Genomic DNA, 26905 nt, shown 5'->3' with positions numbered 1-26905 from the left:
TCATTTACATGGTAATCAGGTGCAGCTCATAGAGACTCCTCATTTACTTTGCCTATTTTTGTTACTCTCTCTATTTACCACCACCAGCTTCAGCTTTGTGGCCTGCTAACCAGCTTGTCGGGCTACCGGCTTTGGTTTTCCTTTTAGAGCTGATTTTGGGGTTTTACTAAAATCCTGGCCCTCCTCCTCCTCTTCTTCTTCTTCTTCTTCTTCTTCTTCTTCTTCTTCTTCTTCTTCCCACCCCCCTGATAAACTCCACTTCTGTCTTCTTTTTTTTTGTCAACCTCTCCACCCTTTTGCTCTCTACCAGTATCCATTCTCCCGCCTCCTTCTCTCTCTTTTTTTTGGGTGCATTTTTTCCTGTTGTGGTGTTCCCCAGGCAACCTCATTCAAGCAGAGTATAAAGGGGAGTAAAGGCATGGAGCAAAGATCTGGTCACAACAATGCAGTTTGTTCATATTCAGGCTGCCTGAAAGCTCTGGTCCTTCTTCCACCGCCCCATCACTCTTATCCACTACTACTTGCTGTCCATCCATGTCTTCCTACCTCCTTCCTACCCTCTTATCCTTTACTATACTCATTACAACTAGTGTAAACTAAATCAGTACACTGGATCCAATTTATGCCAGCTGGGAGAGGGCTGAAAGAGCAGAGAAACTGAGAAAAGAACTTTTTTTTTTTTGATGATGATGATGATGGTATGGCCTCACATCAAATTATTCTGGCCCTCACTGTAAGTGGCTGGCAGTGTGACAGCACAGCATGGAGTAATCACTGAAGTTATGCACTCTCTGGATTGCAGGGGCCAGCAAAGTGGAGGGTGGGATCTATTGTTGCCTCCTCCACCTCACAGTAATCTGTCATAAAAGAGTGATGGAGACACATGTCACTGTTGTCAACATGTTCTTTACTCAGAGACCTTGCATATCTATGACGCCTTGCATTATGTATTTGTGTATCGAGCGGTTGGTGGCCTTGTTTCTGTCCCTATACAGTGTGAGTCATCTCTTCGTTTTTTTTTTTTTTTTTTTGAATCAGGGTGGATACTCAAATGTTCCCTATCCTCAATCGCACATGGAATATACTAATTTTAATCGAGGATCTACAAGACGGTTTCTTAAACAGTGTCCAACAAATATAGAAAGTGATCCAGTTGTTATACAGAAGATAAATCAAGCTGAAATCAGCTGCCTCAAAGAGTGTGTAGCCGCGATTTGGGTGACCCCTCTGCCTGCGTGAGGTATTTATTTGTTCACCGTGTCCAGAGTGGACGTGACACCCCCACCCCTCCCCGAAAAGGGTCCTCTGCCTAACGCTTCATGGATGGCTAATTTTCCCTTCCTGACCTCCTTTTGTGTGGCATTGACCTGCTTCACACCCCCCACCTTCTACTCCTTCAAATAGCTGCCAGCCCCCTGTGCTCTTCCCCCCTTGTCCACACTGCAATAAATGCAAAAGCTTGACATGGTTCTCCGTGGGGCCTTGAAGTGATCCCGGGGTTATTTTTTTCGGGAGGTCGGGGGCTGAGGTGACAAGCGAGGTGAGATTTTTGGAGGGAGGTGGGGGTTGATGTGGGTGGAGGGTGGTCTGCACAGGCCTGACTCCTTCCCACAGTCTGACAGGGAGTGAGTGGGTAGATGGCAGTGGTCATTTGGATTTCTCCCAAACAGCTGCTGGTACCATCAGCTCTATTCAGAGGTCCTCACCATCACACACAGAGGTTGTAGACGTGGTCGGAGGGTAAAGCGCCTCCACCACAACCCATCATAGTCTCATTAGAGAACACAATCAAACCAGACAGATGTGTGTCAACCAATCAGCCAAAAGAATTATTGAAGGAAGTGCGGTCATCAATACTAGTTCTCTAAACTTGTTATCAACAGGATCCAGTAGGCAGATGGAATTCATTTTGTGTCTTACTAAATCTGCCTTTAGATGAACAAAAACAAAAACCCTGTCCCAAAAAGGTATGGGATGACAGAAATAGAAACAAGGTGGCTCTTAAAGCAGCTGACTCAAGTTTCGAATTTTGGAAAGTTGTTAAAGCTCTGCCACACATAGAAATGTAGGCATAGGAAAATATTCTATATGCTTCAAGCTGGTGGAAATTATAAAGTTCACTATGGATTTGTTTCCTAACGGTTGCATCAACTAAACTCCCAGCTCATCTATAGTATAGATAATTTTTTAGATATAATTTAGTTAATACTTTTTTTTTTAGAAAGTATTAAAAAAGCAGGGAATAATTGTAAAATGTACACTGTAAACAGGAAATATTTACCCTGTTTTGTTTTTGTTTTGTTTTTGACGATATGAGGTAAATGACTCATTGTAAATGACCTGAATTAATGACCTGATTACTTTAACTATTTACAAAAAGACAATTTTTTTTTTTTTCTATCCAATTCATTCAATTTTTGATAAACGGTGGAATATTTTTAGTTTGTCTAACTATTATTCAATTATGAAATATTTATTTGACCAATAATGACCATAATTATTTGACCAAATTCTGAACCAATTTTCAACATTTTTATGAAAATAAATCAAACCAAAACAATTTAGTCATGCATGTTATGGCTTTGTAACTTATATAAGGTAGTAGGCCCCACATTAATTCCCCACTGCTCTGAAAATTGCTTTATCTGAAAATGTTTTTAGGCACTTGTCATCGACTTATTAACAAATGCTAAAATGTTAAATTCACAAAACCTTTTTCTCCCGTGACTAAAACGACAGACTGTAAACACATTACTCCATCATTCCTTCATTGCTTGTTTTCTCCCTCTAGCTCACTAACTGTGTTTTTCCCTCTTCTCATTCCTGCAGACTGTGACTCTTACTGCAAGGCGTCTAAAGGCAAACTGAAAATCAACATGAAGAAGTACTGCAAGAAAGATTACGGTGAGTCAACAGACAACACACAAGCCCATTTAATGACTTGGATTAATGCTCATTTCAACAGGAAAACACATGCTCTGATGGAAGAAACATACAGTTTCCTTTTTTGGGAGCACTAGAATGACTTTGCAACATTTTTCTCTCTCTGGTGTTTACTGCTTTTGCACCATGTCCTCCCCACGGTGCTGGGGAGCTGCTATAGTTTACAGGGGAGGCATTTTACTGATGGCTTACTCCAGCTTTCTGAGCGCAGAGACAAAGGATCAAACAGAAGACAGCACATCTTAAAGGAGGAAGAAAGAAGCAGACAAACAGGAGAGAAAGGACAGGATAAAGAATTAGGCTGAGGTGTGTGTGCGTGTGCTTGTGCGTGTGCGTGTGTGTGTGTGTGGGAAGAGTTGTCTCTGAGCCGGCATTTAAAGACCCGAGCGGATAAAGCAAAGGCAGTGTGACGGACAGTGGGTGCTCTCTAAGAGATCCTCATTAAGGCAGCCCACTTCCCCCACCGCCGATGTTTTTTCTCGCTGCATTCCTGTGAGCGTCCGTCCGCCACGCCATTCAAGGTGTGGATAAGACGTATGACCTCTCCCCTCTCTTCCCCTCCCTCTGTCCCCTCCCCTGATTGAAGTCAGGCTGCTGAACTGGTCAACCAAGCAGCGGCATCCTGCAGCATACCTCAGCAGCTTGACGGACAGGCCCGGGCTTTGTTCTGCGGGGATTTGGAGGAGTTAGGGGGTCAGCTTATAGACACCTCCTCTTCCACCAATGCCAACTTTGGTGCTGATGTCGTGAGAAGAGCCTTGTCTCTGAAATATGTGCCAGCTCATGCTTGAATGTGTCAGCCACATTGCTGGGTCCTTTTTTTTTTAATTTTTTTTTTTTTTATTCTATTTTCTTTTTATAGTTTGGCAAAAAAGGAGAGAAGGTTCAAACTTTCTAATCTCCCCACATATAGATAACAAACAGACATTTTATCAGCGGAACATTTATGTCAACAGCTATGTAACACTCCAATGATAACAGCTGGCAGCATCCATTCAAGGGTGGAGAGGTGTAGAGGTAAAAAGAGACATCAGGATTTCCTGCTGGAGAAAACATCACTCAACATGTTACTGAGTACCCTCATGAGCCTTCCTACTGATTTGGCTTTTGCGTGTGTGTGTGCATGTGTGTGTGTGTGTGTGTGAGAGAAGTGTAGGGAATCTGCTGGTACTGATGTTTGAGATAATACTAAGCAAAAGACAAATGGAAGTTCCCCTTTTGCACCAGTGTTTTTGTGCGTCAGTGCAGGATATTTTTATGTAAGGGTCAGAGTTCGAGGCAGAGTATTAGGGAGAGAAACTTGAGACAGTAGAAACTTTGGATTTTAGTAGAATTTAACTCTATAAGACTGTAGGGAAGGTTTCTTTTCTTTATATTGTTAACAGCTCATTAGGTCTACATATAGGCAGTAATTATATACAGACCGATTTAACAGAACAACAAATAATTAGCACTGCTCTCAAAAGTAATTTTAAAACATATGTATACCATCTAGTTACTATGCTTTTTTTTTCAAATCAGGTTATTGTAAAAACATTTAATTCAATCCATCCGTCCACCATTGGTTGTAAGTGCTACATCATCCACTGTGTAATCCACTTTCTCCTCGCCCTGCCTTCACCAGGGGGGCTTTGTGCTGGTTATGTACATGAGAACCACTAAGCTTCTTGTCATATCCGTCCATAGTTTTCAACAGCATATTCAAGATTTCATAACAGACCAGAATGAAGACGCATGTACAGTGTTTACCACACGTGAGCTTAGCGAAGCTGATCGAAAAGTCAAAAGTAATATAAATCTGCAGAATAACTCCAGAGAGCCGGAGCTTTGCACTGTTTTGAAAAGATCAGCAGGGGAGCTGGGCTCCATGCTGCCTTGGGAAACGACACTACAAGCTTCTGTGGTCGATATACGAGACGCACATTAAGAATCACAGGAGGGAGAGGGATGCAGAGAGGGGGTGGAAATGTCTGATCTCAGAAAAAAAAAATGCCAGGGATAACTATTCCAGGCATTTCAGTGCACACAGTACACAGTACACAGTCATTGTTGTCCAAACACAAAGAGAGAACAGCACCTGGTGGAAGCTGGTAGGTGCAGGGTGCTGCAGAGGTCACTAACATGTCAGAGCATATCAGCCAACTGCCACATAGGCCCTCATGGCACTGGGCTTCAGGGGCACTGTAGGAACTGTAAAAGAAAAGCAAGGCTAACTTAATCTATGTAGCATATTTCTACACGAGGAAAAGCCCAATGTTGTGAATTTGCGGAATATTCCTGGAGTCTATACTACATGCCTGGCAACCCACAAAACTCCAGGAACTTACTGCACCCAGCCAAGAAATAGTCCGGCATATTACCCACTCTAAAACCACAATTTATCCTTCTTACACTTCGGTTTTTGTACAGATTAAACGAACGAGGCAGATTTTGTCACTTTGGACGGAGCCAGACAAGCAGTTTCCCTTTGTGTCGAGTCTCTATGCTAAGCTAAGATAAGATTTGCGGCACTAAAGCAGAGCAGCGTTTTACCCCAAATATCAAATACCAAAGGAGCCGTGGAAACTAAAATTATGCTCAGGTATGTTTTCAGTTTTCCAAGTCGGGGAGGAGGGGGGCCAATACTATGCTACGTATTAGCCGAGAAAAAAAAATGTTTCAGAAGCAGTTTTAGGTCCTCACCGTTCATTAAGTGTGACTCACAGGGAAGTGATCCAAGATGTATGGTTGAAAACCTGCCCTGAATACAGGATACACTCTTAATTCTGCCATGATGTTCAGCTCCATTAGCTCTACACTGAAGGTGAAACCAGTGACCCTGGAACAAGGTGGTTCATTTCAAAAGCTGTCCCACAAGCACAGGAGAACTTTAATGGAGCTTAATAGAGATCTGGTCAATATAATACATATTGATAGTTGGGGTAGGAGCCATGAGAGGAAGACTTCTCTCTCCTCCTTTTCTCCACTCTTTCTTTCTCTTCCTCTCTCTCTCTCTCTCTGAGGACCGTACCAGTTCATTCATCATGTGATATCACTGAGTGTCTTTCCAGCTAACGTCTCTAATAGCCCTACCCTGCCTTCTAATCACATTACAAATCACACTGCTCTGTCAGTAGTAATGGACATGTGCAGCTGTATATCATAGCCGGACCATAGACCAGTCTTTTCCACTGAGGTTATAAACAGTATTTATTCCACATGAGGGTCCATTTATGAACTTAAGGTATCATTTTGTACATATAAGACTTGGGTTCCCATTTACTTACATTGCTTTTAGTTTTTTTTTTTCCTGTGATCTCACCACTTCTCTAAGATCTCTGTTCATTACTTGATTACAGTGACTGTTGATTTGTCAGTGTTATCAGCAGCTGATATCAACTTAATGATGATGATCGAGTCAGTAACAATGTCATCTCATGTTTAGTTTCATAATGTAAGAACTGTTAATGCCCCTTAAATATCAGAAGAATAATGAGACACATCTATACTCTGAAGTACAGTCATACCATAAGTTACAATTAGGGCTGAACAATTATACGAAATATTATCGAAATAGCAATATGGCCAACTGCAAAGGAGCTGCAAAAGTAAAAGTGTAACAACATACCATAAATGAAACATTGTGTTATGACAGAGATGCCCCGTTCTAAAAACCATATATTTTTCAGATGAAAATGAAATGCAAAAATTACCATTCCTGATCCATTTTTTTGCATATCATTCAGCCCTAGTTACAATTGATTTGTTAGAAGGACTGATTGTTACAGTCCCTGAAATTACAGCACAGCAATTGGAGATGTTCTTGGAGGTGACCACTAGCTATTGCTACCAGTAGGACACATCTTCAGTTGTGTACCTTGACGTCATTGGGTGTTTTGGCCTTTTGTCACAAGACACCCTCAGTTGAGGCACGCCCACCATAAACACCAGTAAATACAGATAAAACTTTGGGTTTCTAAAAATTGTTTAAAGAAATCAAAGCTATTCTGATTCAGAGTTTCTGAGATATTGATGCCAAATCAGAAGGTGTCAGAGGTCTGGATGCAATGACCCCCTCCCCATGCAACAGTATGGGCACTTACAGCACTCACTGTGAGCCTCTCTCCATCTCTCCACACAGTGCTTTATGTGATTGTAGCTGCAAACTCTTTGCTTGTGGTGTGCTGATGTTTGAATAATAGCCACAGCTGGAAAAAGGAAAAAGGGCCTGTGTGCTTTGAAGGGAAAAGAAAAAAGAAAAAAGAAAGCTCCTTTCCTTCCATCATGACAGAGATCTTTGAATGTGGTGGTTACTCCTCCATGAGAAGCTGATGCAGCAAATTGAAGCAAAAAGAAGGTTGTCATTAAAAGAATAAAAATAGCTGCATATCTTCATGCAGGAGAGCGGTGGTTAGTTGACCCACTGTATCTTATTTAATCACCTCAATAAATATCCAATGACAGAGAAATTTCAGTGGAGTAGAAATTGTTATAGGGGAAAACTTTCTCTCAGAGGGCCAGGAGTGTATGTGTCTGTATTACCATGGTAAGGCACGGAAAGAATGAGAAGCACTGGGCCACATGATGTTGTGGCCAAACGCTCTGTGTTTAGAGCCGACATGCAGCAGATTGCATGTTAGGGAGAGAAATCTCACATTAAGTGATTTTGTGTTATCTCTTTTGCTCCTCGACCTCTCTCTGCAGCTGTCCAGGTGCACATCCTGAAGGCGGACAAAGCCGGCGAGTGGTGGAAGTTCACCGTCAACATCATCTCCGTCTACAAGCAGGGCGAGAGCCGCATCCGCCGCGGGGACCAGTTCCTGTGGGTCCGCGCCAAAGACGTGGCCTGCAAGTGTCCCAAGATCAAGCCCGGCAAGAAGTACCTGCTGCTGGGGAATGACGAGGACTCCCCCGGCCAGAGCGGAGTGGTGGCAGACAAAGGCAGCCTGGTTATCCAGTGGAGGGACACGTGGGCACGCAGGCTCAGGAAGTTCCAGCAGCGGGAGAAGAAAGGCAAGTGCAAGAAGCCATAGGCGGGAACGTTGAAGAGGATGCCGGAGAGGAAGAGGAATTCAAGAGAAATCTGAGCGGGTGATTTAAAAGAAAAAAAAAAAAAGAAAAGAAAAGAATGAGAGAGGGATGGACAGAGGACCACGGACAGAGAAAAGACTGTTTATGTCGCTGCTTTTTTGTGTAGAAGCATGAAGAGAATTATTTAGGTTGATTTGTCTTTTCTAGTGAACTTTTGTTGAAGGAGCTCACCTTGCAGATTTGGTTTTATGGTTTATTTTACTTTGAGATTTTGTCTCTCTTGTGGATTTGCCGAATTTGCACCTATTACCAGTATATAAAGTTATTTGTGTTTGTTTTCGTTATCTCAGTATGAAATCATTATATTTTAATGTTTTAATTTTATGGACATTTTCTGCTGGTGCAAAGATGACACAGAAAAACCCACTTATAATAACCACTGCAATTTTGCCTCTGCATGGTTTTCTTATTGTATTCTTAGCTAAGAAGCGAGCTTGTTTCATCAAAAGTCTTCACTGAGCTAATCGAGGCAGAAATATTTCTCAGAACTGTGCCATAAAGACAATTGTTTCTAAACCACAGACAGACACTACATTTAGCTCAATCTGATTCCATTGTTGTACAAGTTCAGGTACATGTGCAAGTCAAGAAACAAGAAATCTCTTGCCCTACATATTTAACTGTTTACAAATTTAGAAAATGCAGGTGACAGAAGAAAACCAAGGACAAAACACAGTATTGACTTAAGCATATTTGAGCTGACTAATCTTGAGCATATTTTTACTCCCGTATCTGCCCCCTTCAGACGTACCTGCTTAATTTTGGTGGTTCAGTATCTGTGCAAACTTGCATGTGAAGGCTTCTAATTTGCGACTATGTTTAGTTCCCTAACTGGTGCTGCTGATGTTAAAATTACACTTTTTTTGTGAGGACAGAATACATTTAAAACTCACTGATTTCACCCTTAGTACTGACAGTAACTTCTTTTTTGTTTTTTTTTGTTTTTTATTTCACAACTCCAGTAGGTTTTTTTTGTGTTTAACAACTGACTTGCAACAGGACAAGAGGCCAGACACATTGCCTGTCATAAAAATACTATCAAATCATCACAAAATAATGAGTTGTTCATGGCTAGAACTAATAAAAATAAATAATCTAATGAATTTAATTAAGTGGCTACAAAATAATACTTTTTTTTTTCTCCTTTTAATTAATTTAATCTTATCAACATTTTAACGACGATATCATACTCGTTCTACAACAAAATGATTAGAGCTGTGAAAGTAGCAGCAGGTAGATCATATGGCAAAGTGGAAGCACCATTAGAATCGCAGGTGAAAGTGCAGCTGCAGGTGCTGCACGTTCTCAGTGCTGACAATACTGACAAAGAAGTGCATATAGTATGTCACAGCAAGTGCAACAACGCAGACGTTTGTATGATTTGTCTCTTTAGAAATTAATTCCTTCAAAATCAGCTCATATAAAAAAAAAAAAAACTCTGTTCAATGTCTAAAAATGTATCTTTAACGACAAAGGAAGAAAAATGACCTCTGCCTCTCACTAAGGTATTACAATGTGGATGGCTGCCAAACACCAAATCTGAAAAGGTGAACTTTTCACTCACACTTAATCAATGCAGATTGTATGAGGCAATGAGAATGGGCATGATGAAAAGAAAATAATTTACTTACCTCATACGGTGCAGAAAGTAACCCTAACACAAAACAGAAAAATTAAAACTCCAGCGCAAACTGCACCTTGAAAAAGTGCTCAACAATTATTTGAATACACTCAACGAGTATTTTTGAAATCCACCGCACACTGGCTTGTATTCATCTAGATTACTTCAGTACTCTGAGATTGTAGATAACTACCTTTGCAGTCCACACATGCGCTTGCAAACACAATGCATGACTGTACATTCACTAAAAGACCACTGTGCAACCAGTCAGAAGCTGCAGTCCCCCATTGACCTGTCACGTTAATTCTCTTCACTTCTACACTTTCACAGGGAGAAATGGGGTGAATTGCAATCACTTGACGCTGCTTGATTCAAACCACATTTATTTGTATGCAGTTCAGTTTGGATTTTTCCAAGGAATGCCTGGTAAAAAAAAAAAATAAAAAAAAAATAAAAATCACTGCTCAGGTTTGTAAAAAAAAAAAAAAGAAAAAAAAAGAAAAAGGAAAAAAAAAAAAGCCCACAGTGTATCTGATGCACCATAAACTGGGGTTCCTTTCAGCCCATCCCAAAATACACTGAGCAACACTTGATGTTGCTGGTATTTGTTGCTTTACAAAATCACATTTACTATGGCACCCTTTAAACTGTTCCACAGCACAAGTAACTGTAAAAAAAAGTGTTTGAAGATCATTTAAAGGCACATGGTTTTAATCTAATGGACTCCTTTGTTTTAAATGGTAATAATGTTTGATTCCACTATCTCATAAATGTGCTCATTCGTCCAGGAATTTTCTGAATGGACCGAAATGCCTCGTAGACTATGACAAATTAGAAGGGCCTTTTAAACCCTGAGAAATCAAAATCACCTGGGCTAAGCTGAAAGATACAAAGTACAGATGACCAAATTGCAGAAGAACTTCTCAGTATTTACAGTTAGGGTTGGTTGGAGTTTATCTTTTTTTTTAACTGTACAACCAATCAAACGATGTGTTATTTCAGCCCAACGTGATGCTACGTGCTGGTGGTTTTCCCAAGGCTGATGATGATGACACACTCACACGTACAGTACATTTACGTGTTGCTGCCTTTCATTGTTAATCCTACAACATGACATTACATGGCTATGTTTTTCTGTTTGGCACAATGTAATCTGTAATCACACCTCTCTAGTCTCTGAAGCCTCATGCTGTAAATTTTACATCCGTCTCCTGAGCAATGGTTTGACAAGCTTCCTGATGAAACGCTACACACATACCTGTCAAAGCATTGCTTTGTGTTCATACTATGAATTGTAAATGTTGTTTAGTTGTCACCATTGCAAAGACTTTTTGCAATGTTGTTTTACAATGCGTACTAATATATTATGGTTATTATATATGAATATATTTAATGACACAAGACATTGTGGATTTTATTGTCTTTATCAACTTTTGTTTTTTTTTGTTTTGTTTTGTTTTTTTTACTTGTGGTTGTTTAGATCGTTGCCATTAAAGAAGGAAATAATAACTACTGAACACACCAACCTGGTAGAACTAAATTCAGATTTTCATTTGAAATAAACTCTTGTTACATTGAAAAATCATTTGCCTCTGTTGCTTTAAATGACTGTTTTTATTCATTCAGTTATTAAGTTAATACCAAGGTAAAAAATTGTCAGCTGTTTTCCACTTCTCGATGCCACTTCATAATATTACAAGTACACTGGGCAAAAAAATATGCAGATTTCATAATGGAAACATGGAAGTGGTACTAGTGTGTCCACGCTTTGTTAAAGGTCCACCCCTGTTAAATATCATGTTACAAAACACTGTAATCCTCCAGAGTGAGGACCCTGGGCATGAACGCAGACAGACAGGAGTCCAGGGACTATTAACTGGAAATGTCATTTATTAGAAATTACAAGCTGAATTGATTTACTAGGAAGGAAAATAGCCATGTTAGTAACACGGCGGAGCTGTTTGTTTTGGCTGAGAGCTACTCTATAAACATTGTAAAATCCCAAGACAAATGATAACATTACAGCTGCTACAGTAATGCATGGGTAAATATAAGTGAGTGTGAACGTTGCAAAGCTTGTGGAATAACTGTACCCAGTGTGAGCCTCAGCCTAGACCACAGACACACTTATGGAAGAAAAGCTCCCAATAGCTTGTGGGAGGTCCTACTGTTGGTCAATATTCATCACAGTCCAGACTAAAAATACTTTCCAAATTGATTACAACACTCCAAATAATTAACTGTTTGATGGTTTGGTTTAATGAGCCAGACACATGAACAACTATTAAAGAGGACAATTTACATCCAAGCTATATATTCTACTGCAGGGCTACCAATGCCCTTCACCCAAGTAGCAACTTACTGTATAAAAAAAATGAACCTGCTGCTTAAGTCTTTATTTCACATTGCCATGGTTGGGCATTCACCGGTGACTTTTGTCTAAACATGAAGAGCAAGAATAAGAAAATAAAATCTGATGAGAGACAGTGTTTAAAGTGTCTGTACATGTGTGCAATGTGTATGCAAAGGATTTACACTGGCATTCTGCACCACTCTGTAGTTGGTAGTCGTCCAGCACGGGTCCATGATCACTGCGGTCCTCGTCCCCTACACAGGCCACACAGCGACCACTACGATGGCAATTAGAAGCAGCACGATCACCACCAGCATCCCTGGAGGAGGAAAAAGGAAAGAAAAAAAAGGAGATCAGATGGCAAAAGCCAAACTAGATGTGCCAATTTGAAGCTTCATGAGGTAATTCCAAACGCTGGCGGCCCCACATGGCAACATGAGGTAACTGTCAGAAACCTAAAGGTCAAGGCTGTTGATATTCCGTAGTTGTTTTTTTTCTTTAACTGTCAAAAAATCCCATGAAAACCATCAAGGAAGTGATCCTACTGACATGTATTGTTTTTGTATGCAAAGCAGTTCATGCGTCTGCACCACATACCACTAAAAGCCACACTCATAAATAATCACTGGAGCACCAAATGTGTATTAATCCGCAACTGAAAATAGTCCCCAACAAATACACTATTTACCCCTGTTTGAGTAACATTTGAAATTAGCCAGTTACAAAAAATTTGAAATTTGAAATATATTTGTAACCTGTTTTAAAACATCTGTAGCCTGAATGAATGGTCTTAGGGTTGAGGGCCACAGAATAGGGAAGTTGGAAAGTTCTCAGAGACAAATAAACACATTGTTGCTTTTCGTCTTTTGAAGTGATTTGCTGAAGATAAGAAAAATGAAGAATAATGCCAAACTAATTCTTAAAGGATTTCATAAGCTAGATCTCCTAAAACACAATGTCAAAACGCTAACAAAGCTTGCTAGTACGCAATCTTTTTACAATAAACTATATCTGATCTGAGCAATTGAGCAACTGAGCGAGTTATGTATTTTGTGAATGAATTGATAAAGTCACTGGTGTGGGTGAACGTGAGATCGTTCTGCAGAAAATTTATGCAAAAAAAAAAAAAAGAGAAACTTTGCTTTGCTATACCCCGTTGTGATAAAACCTTTGCAGTTCAGCAAATTCTCTCTAACTAAAATGTTGAAAATTTAAATGTCAAGCAGCTGAGGAACTCCAAACCTGATTTGAGACAGACTCCGCGAGAAGGAGGGGAATGCAGCAGACACAAGGGAATACACTTGGAAGAGGTAAGAAGCCGACATTCCTCACTACTAATTTACAAAGTCCTTGATCTAGCAAAAGTCCCTTGTGCCTATGCCCTCGCAGCATTTCGCCATTCTTCTCTTGATGACTTAATGCAATTTACATGCATTCAGCAGCCACAAAAGCTTTATTACCACAGACTCCAAACTGTGATAGGCATATGTTTCTGATTCTGCCTTGAGAGGATAATCATTGTTTTTCATTGATAGTATAGAAGCAGAGAAAAATGTGCAAAAGCTCACTCACACTTCATCAAAGTGCTTTACCCCCAGGGCCTGAAAATATTAGAGTTTTTATTATAGTCACCGCCCAGAAAAAAAAAAACTGTTGTAAAATCTACGACAGGTGGAATTTTCATTCTTAGTATAAAGACATGTGTCTTTTGGGAATATTAGAGTCTAATTTTATTAAAGCTGAATCCAAGTACTAAAACTCAAGTTTTGCCAAATACCTGTAGATTACTTCTTACTGCATGTTTGCTATTTGTCTAAATGATAGGGCTTTGTTCATGAAACATTTTGACATGCCACAATGAGAAAAGCACAGGTGTCAATAATAAAATGAATGATGGCTGAATTCCATTTAGCTGCTTCAGTTTCCGGGTCCTGCTGTTGTTCATGCTGACTCACTGTCACACCGTCACTTACTGGGACACCTGAACCAGAACAGAGCCATCGGCAGATAAGACACAAGTACTCAGGAATTTGATCAAGAGGTTGGTTAAATATGTAAAATCTGACAATATGTTCAGGTTTTATATATTTATACAGCTCAACATGTACAAATTCTATATACCCTCTAAACGTCTTTTAGGAGATAAAAGAGAAAAGTGAAGGTGGGTGGCTGATATCATCCTCATCATAAACACATGAATGCCTTTAGGATGTGGTGGTATTTCCCTCTGTATAGTGTACATATACATATATATGTATTCTATGACCCATACCACAAACCAAGCCACACACACACATTAGATACGGAAAACTTTCTCCAAGGACACATTCACCCACCACTTCCCCCCTTCTTCTTTCTTCTAGAATGGTGCAGGACTGAAGATTTCAAACAACTGCATCTCTGGCGGGACTGAGGGCTGTCGACAGTCCCCTCACTGACTCAAGTTGTCCATTGTTATTTAGCATGCGGCTGGTATTTTCCCCAGCCCTTTCACTTTAGGTTTACATTTCTCTCATTCTTTGGCTCACTCCTCCTGCGCTCCCCTCCGCGTCCTAATTGGTTGTCTTTCCCACAGGGAGAGATATAAGCCATGCTGAACTAATTGCTTGCGGTGGTACTGGTGGTCCGATGAAATGTTAGGCCGATGCTGGTTTCTTTGCCAGGATATGGGGTATGACTGTAAGGGGTACAGATGTATTTGCACCTCTTTAGCTCATTGTGCCACTCTAGTCATCTATCTCTTTTATTTATTTATTTATTCATTTCAGGTATTTATGGTTCTTTGTCTCTTTCTTTGTATATAGTTAATTATTTTGAACATATTTCAATTTTATTTGAGAGGAAGGTGTTAATATATAAGTCCACAGGACATGCTTGTTATCACTCGTCTAGACAGGACTTCTCCTGATAACTTACACATGTGAGCATAATATAAATGTCAAAGTAGAAACACACGCACAAATAGTTTTTTGATGAATATTTAAAAGCCTCGTGCTTAAAGCAAATACACACATGCACGTACGCAAGGACGCGCACACACACACACATACACACACACACACATTTCCAATAATTATCTTTGTTTGGGTGTAAAAGACACCGAAGCAACACCCAGTCCACATCAGATTCAGACATCAGCATTTAATTCAGCCTGGTCCAACATCTGTCTGCACCTCCATCTGACAACACCATGGCAACAATGGCAATAAAGGCTGAGCTGTATAACATATGCATTTGTTACTGTGGAGTGAGGCACTCACACCCCCTAATGCCATGAACAGCCAGTCATGAAGCCACATTATACACCCGCACTGACCCTCACCCTCCTGTTCTCTCTGGACCGTCCCTGTCTGCCTCAGTAACTAAACAAGCTACTCCTGACCCTCAGGAGGCCTCCAGAGACTAATGACAATAATGGCGTTTGCTTGCCAAATAGATTAGGGTTCTGCTGTGACACTGATGCTGAGGGGGATAGCTGGTGTCTGCTGACAGACTGACCACCCAGGAGCTTTGGAGGCCAAAGTCTGGGTTCATCCCATCTTAGCAATTTTCAGACACATCAGTAAGACAAATCACAGAGAAAAAAAAATAATTGGTGAGAGCCCTGGACAGACAGAGACGCCCCCTGAACCTCCCCTGACTACTGCCGTTATGCCCCTTGCTTATGGTTCAAAGACCATTTTTGGACCAAAAAAGGCAACAATGACCTCCTAAGAAAAGGGACAAAAATGTTAACAAGGTTAGTCTGAAGCAGAGAATCATTTTTCTTACAGCGTAAGTGAACAGGACAAATTAACTTTTATTGGTTTTTCACTTTGAGTATTAGTTAAGATACAAATATAAACATGTGTTTCTTATCTATTACTAATACATCAGCATCACCAGAGTCAGCAGGATTCATCCCTTGGGAGAAACGAACTTCTGTAGCAAATTTTGTTCCAATACATTCATTAGTTCAAAATATTTCCCAGGATAAGTAAAAACTTTGAGCTGCTGGTGTCGTGACAGGAAAAGTCACGGGTTCACCAATTCCCTGGGGACCATGAATGTCTATATTGAATGTCATGGCAATCCATTCATCTAATAGTTGTTGAGATATTTCAGTCGGGACCAAAGTGGTGGACAGACCAACGAACCTTTCAATCCATGACTCAAGACTCTTGTTTGTTAATATTTATAGTTTCTATATTAATTTCCCGAAGTCATGCAATGTATCTGCTGCTCTGCCAATAAATTACCTTGTTGAGGTAATATAAGTGGGACTGAAATTTCAGATATTCAGCTGGTAGATGAAACCATTTGCTCCACAGTGTAATTTTGTGGTGTGAGCACAATAACTAGGACTAAATTGTTCTAACTCAAACCCTGGCGAGAATGAGATGTAAAAAGTATTTCAAATATTTATAGATTTATTGAGGAAAGTTTAATATAACTTGCCACTTAATAAGAGTAAGATGTGGAAATACCATTAAGGCTTTCATCAATAGCATGAACACATTCCAATTCTGGTTTCCAACAGTATGTAATGTCAGGGCAATGACAGGAACAAGAACTTGAACAAAATATCTCATGATTAAAGTAGACAGAGTTTTAAATGGTAGAGTTCCCTATTGAACAAAATAAGCGTTTCCTTGACAACTCCTGAGTTACAATTAGAGAGTCAGTGCAGCTACTTGCTGTACATGCTCTTCTTCCAACACTGTCAAATACTCTTCCCTCCACCCACAGCCTCTTTAGACGTACCCCCCCTAGTTCAAACAGAACAAACCTACTTGAGATGCGAGCCACCTGCAGGATTCATGAGGTTGCAGAAGCGGCCCTCTACAAACTGAGGATTAGCTCTGTTGAGAGGGGCGGCCGAAGCACTGATGTTGCCTGATGGTGGTGGCTAAGCTCTGGGGAAATCACACTACTCTTCAAGAGACCCTTTGGTCCCACACACTAATCTGTCACACTAATCCAACCAAACTCAAAGCCTCTACTCCTCAATTCCCAACAACAATTAAAACAATCAACATCAGCTAAAACAAATGGTAATGACTCTGTGAATCAGGCTTATCAGGTTTTAGTGACAGCATTGGACTAACGCTAAAAATTGTGTGTGTGTGTGTGTGTGTGTGTTTTTAATACTACTTGCTACGGACACACTGCAACACTCAAAAAGTACTGAAGTCCATTCTATAAATTGGTTTTGAAGCACCTCTCTCTTGAAAAATATCTATTTATTTTTTGATTTTATATGTTTTGTCATTTTTTCCATGGGTATCTTTTTGCAAAGCCCTCTGTAACTATTGCTAAGTGTAAAATAATGATGTATTTCCATTTGAGAACTCCTTTAATGCAGTTAAATCAAGTCTAAATCTTGTGTACATTTCGGGGATAGATGTCTCAACAAGCCTGTGCTGTATTTCAATCCAGCATGATTCAACACAGGAGCCCATGGTTGAGCTATATGTGGGTCCTTCTCTTTTGGTGAGATGACCCTTCCCATAGCTCACCTCTACTCTTCGCCAACTTTCAACAGCTTTTTGGAGATCTCTGGTGCACGCATGCTCACAAACTGTTTTGCCCCTAACTCAAGAGTGCAAATGACTGATGATAAATATTGATAATGCTATAGTGCAGAACATTTTTCAAATTTCTGGAAATGTTTCCAGCTTTTAGCACAGCGTTGCTCTGTATAAACTAAGATGCCTCCTTTACAATGTGGCAGCTTCCAATAGTTATGTTAAGTATGCTCTCGGCTGTCAAAGCCAGACGCTCCTAACTTTACAAGGACTCCGCTGAGACATAACACCAAATGCCGTCTTTGGATGAGAGGTGGTTTCAAAAATAAATAAAGCCTTAAAGCTGAGGAATTATAAACACGCTGCCATGGAGAAAGAGGAAAAGCCCTCAGAACAATTTGTGGCATGTATTATTTTCAATTCTTTCTCTGCTTGACACAAAGACGAGTGTCAAACAACTGGGAAGACGAACAGGGGGATGACAGAGAGGAATGGAAAAAAGAGAGAGAGCATTGAGGTGAGAGTGAAGAAGACCATAGGGGAATTTTCCATTGTGTGTGTGTGTGTGTGTGTGATCTTCTCTGGGACACACACACATGCGCACGCACACACAACACGCATGTGCCAATACACACATGCATGCACAAGAATATACTTTGCAAATACGGTTGCACAAATTCACCTGGACACTTATGTACTTCACAAAATATACACCAGACACACTTACATACTACTACTTACATACATGCAGGTGCACACAGTATCACATGAACGTAAACAGATACACACGCATTCCCAATGAATATTCTTCAGCCTGGATCTGAGGAGAGGGAGGAGGGAGGCGTGGTGACAAGAAAACAAGTCGAACAAAAAAAGAAAGAAAGAAAGGAAGAAAGAAAGAAAGAAAGAAAGGAAGAAAGAAAGAAAGAAAGAAAGAAAGAAAGAAAGAGTCTTGATTCTAACACAATACGAGCTCTGGGATCTTCAAACAAACTCGTGCACCGGGCACCATGGGGACACGACCAACAGAGTGAAGCATTCTGGGAGGCTGACCCTCCTACTGCCTCCTTTGCCTCTGTCCACGACCGCCTGTTAAACGGGTCTCCTAGCACAACAATACAATAGCAATGCTGTCTGGAGATTCACTGGGCAAACCGAGCCTGGTTCATGCTCCCACATTCCATAGGTTGGCTTGAGCCAGCTACCACACCTCTCGTGGCAGTCGTTTTCGTCTGAAAAGCAATACCCACTGAGAAAAAAAAAAAAAAAAAAGAGAAGCCGAATCTATTTCTAAGTAACAAAGCAAGAGTGAAACACACTGAAGCAGATCTGTGGTAATAGTGAGGGAGGGTTCGTGCGTTCACAAAGCCTTTCAGGGAACTCAACTCCACTCACCAAAATCTGGAGCTGAGACAACAGAGGTTGATGACTTGGGGCCTGATTTGCAACCCTTGGTAGACATGTGAGGATTCCTCAAAGGACTACTATGAGAGACCCACTTTAAAAGCCCAGTACACTATGTTAGCAGGCGTGACAGACAGAGTCAGTCCACCCACCATTCACCACCCACACGCACTGTGCCAAGAGGGCTTGTCCCCATCACCATAACTTTTTCTGGTCCATTGAGCCCCATTCTTTCTGGAGATGAAGGCTGAGGCAGCAATAGTTCTAACATTGCTCAATTTCTGAAACGATTTCTTGTAGAGATGATACCTTTGTACTGCTAAAAAAAATGGGTTTACCCAACATGATAGGCTTTGTACGTCAAATTACATATATTCTAAGTGAAGTGCTATATTTGTTGTCCAACTCTATGTTTAACACCAGCCACAGGAGCTCCCATTATAGAAGCATTAGCCAGTTAGACACCTGCTCTGTAACCTGCAGAAAGGAAAGAAAATCATTCATACAAATAGATCAGATATGAGACCTGCTTTGGTCCCTGGTGCTCTACCCAGGTGCTCCATGGCGAAGGAAAACAAAGGCGGCTCACCACAGGAGGCTGACTTTGTCTCCACCAGCTTCACCCTTCTTGTCTCATTACGAATCCTGCCATCCGTCTTGTCCACAAGATGAGCGAGGTCATCGATGATTTCTGAGAGACAACGAGAGAGAATGAAAAGAAAGGGAAGACAGGGACGATAATGTTAATTTCTGCTTTGCATTATGCTATTGTCTGCCATTATTAAGACTTCATAGTGTTTTTTTTTTCTTTAATTTTATTACATAAAAGACCTCCCAATATGTTGTGTGCAATAAATGAAATTACCCTAAATTACAAAGTGACACATCGTCTGCAGAACTTGACATCAGAGCAGTCAACAACTTCAAAAGGCAGTGGCAGCCAACGCACAGACATGAGTGGTGCTGATGGAGGGAGTGGGCTGTGTGAAAGCACTCCTCGCCCCTTTCAAATGGTTTCACTACTTCCTGAACCCATTCTGGATTTAATCATGTCCTTATTGTTCATGAGTTTTAAAGACGCAGGCTTAGGCTTCAGGGACTATGCCTGGGCGTCCAAAGAAAGAGAACGTGTGTTTTGTGTATGTGTGTGTGTCTGTGTGAGTGTGTTTGGCGCTGTGGCTAGGGTCCTTCTGTAGCAGTTCCTGACTTGAAGGTCGTCCAGATGGAAGTCTGTGTGATTTGTTAGAGCTAGCCACTGTGTTGACATGACATCTCCAGAGGTCTGGCCCAACAACAAAAACAGATAACTGCTGAAAGATTTCCAAATTCTTGATTTGTTAAGGTTGGGTATTAGAATGTGATATTGGGTTTTGGGAATTGGGGTTTGGAGTCAAAACTCTATCACAAATGGCAAATGGCAACCCATGGCCGACTCTTACATTTGCTGAAACAAATATAAACTAATATACTAAACATTACTTCATGCAGTTTGCATAGATATATAAAGGTTGGTATGACACAACTGTTAACAGACAATATCTTCTTTTCCTTTTAGGGCAATCTGTAAGTATCTCTCACCATTCCAACTGCCACAATGAGACAACAGTATGAATAAATACATGAAGAAATATTTGAACAAAAACATTCAAAATAAAATCACTCATTATTCGTGTTATAAATCAGGAGATTTATTGCGATGCAGAACGTGTGTGTCTGGAGATCTAGATTTGTGGGTGTTTTTTTTTTTTTTATTATTTCTATTCCAGCAGCGATGATATGTTCAGTCCAGTAGCTTTCTCAACTATAAGAGACATAACAAAACTCAAAGAAGTGGCAGAACAATAAAGAAGCAAGTAAAACAGAAACCAAGGCCGAGGTGAAGAAAGGGAAACTCTTCACAGTGTCTTATCAACCTCTGATAAATTGAAGTTTTACAGGAATAGTAAGCTAAACTCATCCACAAGCCACTGCTCAGTGCCAAGTTAAACACACTTTACTGTCCAGGGAGGGAACAACCTTTTATTGCTTCTGCTATATGGTAAAATTGCACTGAGTCAGTATGATCTATCAATTATTTTCTGTTCTCAAAAAAATGGGTTATGTGACAGAATTCCCACAGGTGACTGACCGGGGTCATGTGCAGCATTTGTCTTTGTGAGCACAAGTGTCTTTAACTCTAGTTGGCTTTAACTTGTACTGGTGAGAAAACATGTTTCCTCAACAAGGAGCCGTCACCGCTTGACAAGACAGCATGTGTTTTGGCTGACATTGGATAATTAAGCTGCACAAATAATTTGAGGAAAGAAAGTGAGAAGTTGTCAGTTTGAAGGGCCAGAGTGTGACGGCAAGGACATGGAGATGGGAGACGTGAGAGTGCCGTATGTACAGTTTCCCTGGAGACTCCCACATCATCATCTAAGCATCAGGCAACAATTTAGGAGGAGGAAAGTCTTCCTTTACTGGCAGGGAAGGGGTGTAGACACTGAACCATTTGTGCCGCGTGCCACTCCAACTAGTCATAAAGGATGTTTTTGGTTTGCTTGTGCCAAGTTTCTTGATTCAGTTCTGGACCTGCAATAACATCTCAGTTCATTGATGAATTCCCAACCATAGGACATGACCCTTAACTACAGCTGCAATGAAACGCTGAATTAATTTTTGGAATGGTAGCCCTACAAGGTAGTGGCTTTTCACATCTATAGTCCTTCAATTCACCCTGCTATCAAGTCATATTCCTAACAACATAATTCTCAATTTCCCATTGTAACTTTTGCTTCCATGTATGACAGCTGCTGGCCCTGGCATGGCTATGCCAGACCACAAAGAGGGCCCTGTTTCAGGCAAGGATTGTTTATTTAAAATGCTATTACACTGGATAAACCTTCAAAGCCGCAGTGTGGGAGAGCATGGCATGTGTGCAAACACACAAACATTTCATTTTTTGCCAGTTGCTTGAAGATGCATTACAATGTGCTTATTTTGCCTCTAAGGCACAATGGACAATATGTACCCTCCCATTAAATCTTAATTTGAAAGTACTGTACTTTTGATTATTTGGAAATGAATGGGAATGCCAGTTCTGATTATTTTTATGGCCTTCATTATAAAATCATTGTGGTGACTGGCAGCATTATTCTTTGGCCGTCCAGGTTACTAAAAGTCAAGAGTTTATGACAGTAACTCATCTTAGTAACTACAGCTTATTAAGCACATTCTCCTCAGTATGGTTTTGACAAAACCAACTGGCAGGACTGTTGTAGAATTTCTTTTTTTATTTGATACAATAATAAACAAATCAAGACAAAATGCTATATACAACAGACAGTCACATAAAAAACATACTCAAAACACCTACTTCTGAAGTGCTCCCTACTTCCACAGCTTCACAGGAAACAAAGACACATCCAGAATCTGAACAGAGAAACTTACAAATAAAATTAAAGTCTCCTCAGAGCTCTGTCTGCCGCCACTGTGGACAATGACTGAATGTTTATCAGCATCCTAATAAGCTGACTTTTTTGGCTTTGGAAGAACTTGACTGTGCCCTTTGTGCCCTGAGCCCAAGCTCTACTGGGATCCAGGGACTTGTTACCATAGTCTTTGTTGTGTACTTTTCACAACAAACAAAAACAACAACTGAAAATTAGCTGGTGGTTTTGTGAATGGTCATTGTGAAAAAGGGAACAGTTATTTGGCAGCCAAGCAGCAGAGCTATCAACAAAGATATAATGGCCGACAACCAATTTTGCAGCTCTAAACACTTTGACAATGCAACCCTGGTTCACTTGAACCACTTTTATCAGAAGCTGCAAGTGATGTTCTGTCCATTAATGGTATCTATTTTTATGTAGGTTAATGAAGATACTCTCTCCCTTTTACAATCAGTGAGACATTCAGCAATGTTTTCAGGGAGCTGGGCTAAGCCCTCTGCAGTGTATGCATGTAAGTATAGTAGATACTGTGAAACCATTTTAATATGATCATACATCTGAGAACAACTCAGGAAATTAAAGGTAAAATCTCATGAACAAGTTAATGTTTTACCTCATTAATTATAAATTTAAAGACACTGTGAAGCTTATTCTACACTAACTCTGTGCTACCCTGTGTGTCAGCTTTTGGTGATTAGTTTGGGCAGAATACAAAGAGAAGTAAAACAAGAAAATAACAAATTTTAAATACAAGAATCTACAGATACAAATGGGATAACAAGCAACAATTTGCATGCAAATTCAATTATATCATCATCCTACATCACCTTAATGTAAAATTCTTAGGCAATAGCTGCTACCAGGGCACATGATCCTATGGTAGAAAATAAATACTGAGGCTGAAAGAGGCAGGAACGCCAGATCTCTGTTCTGTCTCTCTGCTACCAGCAGATCCTTTTTATTCACACCAAAAACAATGTACGTAAAACCTGGCCCTTCTGCGTAGAGGCGCGAGGACCCTGGAGCGCACACACCAATAGGAGACAGATGTTGCTCTCATATGACATCACCTACTCACTCAGGCTGCCGACTTTCTGCGTAATCTCAGCGCCATTTCATCTGTGCTTCAATACTTTGCAGTTTCTATATAAACAGCCTCTCTCTGTGGCCATCCTGCTCTCTGGGGGCTAACTAGTTACCAGGTCTGTTTCCATCCTTGCTGTCGGCGTCATCTGGAACCACGGACGGACACCTACTATCCTCAGGATTGGCTGCTGCCTGTCTGGACTAAATGAGTATTATGTGGCCAAGGCACAAACTGGAAGAAAATACTGAATGTGTTTTCAAGTCACTTGTGCTTTGAGGACACCACTAGTCCAGGGTGTACACAAGCAGATGAAGCATTTCCACTTCATTTCTGGGTGTTTACAGCATACACACCCATCAGCCTCATAGCTGGACTGAAGGTGTCACAATGACACAATAATGCCACCAGCTGCTGTCTCCTCTTGGCTCAGATCTTTTAATGCACTGTCGTCTTTTCAAGAAGCTGCAATTACGTAGTGGCCATTACCCAAAGCTCATGACCATGCGTGAAGGTTGGAACGTAGATCAACCAGTAAACCGAGAGCCGCACCTTGAGGCTCAGCTTCAGTACAATGTCTGCATTGTACTGAAGGTCATGGTCTGAAGAAGACAACAGAACCACATCAGAGATGTAATCCTAAGGCGACCATGCCGCACACTCTCCCACACATCTCACCTTCGAAATTCTGTCCATGAAAATAGCAAACAGCTTCTGTGACAAGCCACATGAGAGACTGCCTTACTTCCTAAAGAGGATGTATCCATAGCTCTCACTCCAGTTATACAAGGACCAAATGACTCATGGTAATGGCCCCTGTTCTCCACACTCAGCAACCCCCAAAAGATACTTCAGGAGACAGGGTCATAAGCCTTCTTGAAGTCCACCCACAGACCAGATGGGCAAACTGTCATAACCCCTCCTGCATCCTTACAAGGTTAAACAGCTGCTCCACTGTTCCCTGACCAGGATGGTATTTGCATTGCTCCTCCTGAATCAGAGGTTTGACAGTCAACAACCCAGTCTGCCAGTCCACAGGCACTATCCTGACCTCCATGTGACACTGACACTGAAGAATATATATATATATATACTGACTACTAATACAATTTATTTATCTATGTGTCGTATCAGATATGTGCACATAACAGATAATGTTGATGTGTAATAGGTCATACGCAAGAAATAATCTTACAAGAGATCAATGTGTATCATAGTATTAATTGATCCTGTGCCAATGAATATAACAGTTACATGAAACAAGGTCACAATGCTGTGTTTCATTAGCATTGTCTTAGTTCAAACATTATTTCAGTTGCCTTTTGCCACCATATGAGAAAGGTTGTGGACTTCAACTTAAGTTTAAGTATCACAATTTATAGACCATTTAGGGAAAAGGCCATCTGCCAATGCTGATAACACCAAAAAACATCTTCATAGTAAGAAATTGTTTTAAAAAATAGTTTTTTCTTTCATCCAAGCACAATGGACTGTACAGATTTTCTGACGAGTCAAACTCCCTTGCTGGAGAGTGCCCTCTTCCATCAGCCCAGCTCTTTTATCAGAACTCATAATGTTGATAACCCACCTCATTGAGCAATTAGTGGACTGTCTAATTCAATTAAAGACACAACGAAACAAGCCAGATCCAAGGTCATTAAAGAACTGCAGAACAGTGATACATAGTCCAGATCTACAAAGGCAAGTGGAGGACAAGGATAATGGAAAAAAGAACTTGTCAGGAGAGAGTACAGACAACAAGCAGGCCCAGATAACACTTGTGAAAGAAACAGAAATACAGAAAAGAACAAATCAGAGAGAGAAATACAGTGTTTCTTTGTGGGAACAGGTCTATTCGGAAATGTAGTGTCCTGTGAGGAATTTCCTCTCCTTCTCATCTTTTAGGCTGTGATTCTGCCAGAATCTAGAGCCATGTAGCACTGCAAATGCTTGTGAGTATGCAATCAAGACAGTTAAGGATCAAACCATATTCATTATACTACTTTGGGTGAATGCAACATCCATTTCAAAGCAAATCATCACACGATATTATAAAGCATAAGTCAGAAGGCAAATGTGAAGCTCGGGAAAGTTGGGAGCTGGTCTCTATTTTAATTATTAAGTTCCCACATGCCAGATCTTTACCCGCCTCAAGCCTGTGTTTTGCTGACTCATATTTGCAGAGGCTATAGCAGTGGTGGTTTGGTTTTTATGTGTGCATGTGGTTGAGGCACTACCATAAACAGTGACACCCCAGCGTGGCTCCAGGATGTGCTGTATTAACTCTGTGTGTTATTGTAGGACTCATTCCCGGAGCGGGCACAGCGCACAGAGAAAATGCTTGTTTTCTCTCACCGATTTAAATGCAATCTGACTCAGTGGGGCTAATTCTGTTGTGCTTATTCAGGAGATGATTTCTCCTGAGGATATGGAGAAAGAGGAAAGTAAAGACAGATAGTTTTTTTCACTCAACCCTCATCTTCTATCCCTTGTTGTAGAGCATGGAGGGGGGGCTGACCACAACTGTTACCAATTGGCCCTGGTGTGACTGGCTGTGTATAGAGGGTAGTGCTCTGTTGCCAACCAAAACACACACATCTCTGGATGTAACTGGAACTTCACTTGGCACACACAGAGGCACTCAGCATGATGATACAACTCAGGGCAATTATAGTATTTACAAGAAGTTGCACAGTTTTGGAAAAGTTTCTTTCAACTTATTTCTTTTTTTTTTTACTTCTGCTCTGGGCTGCTTATTGTAAACAAACTCACCCTGAGAGTCTGTGGGAAGTGAGGATTAGGGGGAGTTTTTAGGCAGTTTTTAAACTGAGTGCAAAGCCCAACAAATCGTTTGAATGATTGCTTAAAAAAAAAAAAAATAGCAATGAAATGAAATGAAGACAAAAAAGGAAATGTGCAATTTATGTCTATGGAAGACAAGCCTCAGTATAAAGTTCAGTATAAAAATTTTCCTCTCCACTGTTGCCTGTGGGAACTGTTGGGTTTCTCTCTATAATATTGTAAGTTCTTGACCTTATCTGGTAAAGGGCCTTGAGATTCTGTATGTTGTGATTTGACACAATGCAAATAAAACTGAATTGAATTGAATTGAATTCATTTTAAAAATGTGTTTGACCAATCTGACATGTTGGGAGCGAGGACACATAAACACAGCCACTTTCTTTTCCAAACAATCCTCTTGCATGACAATAAAAATGTCAGTTTATTTATTCTTGATGGGCTTTCTATATTTGTTTAAATATTCACACTGGTGATGGATAGTTAATGACCTGGTTTCTGCTGTGGTGTCCAATTTTTCAACTAGGGGCCAATAGTGATATCTGAAATCCATGAATATTAAATAGCATTAATGTGAAATGTAACAGGAATATGAGCTGCACACTTAAGCAAACAAGATGGGAGACGAGTCTGAGCGATATTACTGCTGTAGAAAACCATGTATGCTAAAAGGAACATATAATACATGTAATA

At 40.5% G+C, this 26905-nt stretch overlaps 2 protein-coding genes across 4 annotated transcripts in view; one reads left to right on the top strand and one right to left on the bottom strand.

Moving 5' to 3' along the window:
• The window catches only part of ntn1a (netrin 1a), a 65110-nt gene extending 53891 nt beyond the window's left edge, over positions 1-11219 (top strand). For all 3 annotated transcript variants that reach the window (XM_087175744.1, XM_087175745.1, XM_023412793.2), the window contains 2 exons: positions 2830-2904; positions 7627-11219. In XM_087175744.1, the coding sequence (XP_087031870.1) occupies positions 2830-2904; positions 7627-7955 (404 nt within the window). In that variant the 3' untranslated portion in view covers positions 7956-11219. The remainder of the gene's footprint in view (positions 1-2829; positions 2905-7626) is intronic.
• A 651-nt stretch (positions 11220-11870) lies between these two features.
• Positions 11871-26905, bottom strand: part of stx8 (syntaxin 8) — a 42047-nt gene continuing 27012 nt past the window's right edge. Inside the window, exons 7-8 of the mRNA XM_023412794.2 lie at positions 19488-19589; positions 11871-12306 (exon numbers count right to left, since the gene is read on the bottom strand). Coding sequence (XP_023268562.1) covers positions 12242-12306; positions 19488-19589 — 167 coding nt within the window. The 3' untranslated portion in view covers positions 11871-12241. The remainder of the gene's footprint in view (positions 12307-19487; positions 19590-26905) is intronic.

The sequence above is a fragment of the Seriola lalandi genome, unplaced genomic scaffold, assembly GCF_002814215.2.
Source record: "Seriola lalandi dorsalis isolate HSWRI2012SDOR001 ecotype SW California unplaced genomic scaffold, Sedor1 jcf7180002054487, whole genome shotgun sequence".
NCBI lineage: Eukaryota > Metazoa > Chordata > Actinopteri > Carangiformes > Carangidae > Seriola > Seriola lalandi.
This window is presented reverse-complemented; position numbering and strand designations above follow the sequence as displayed.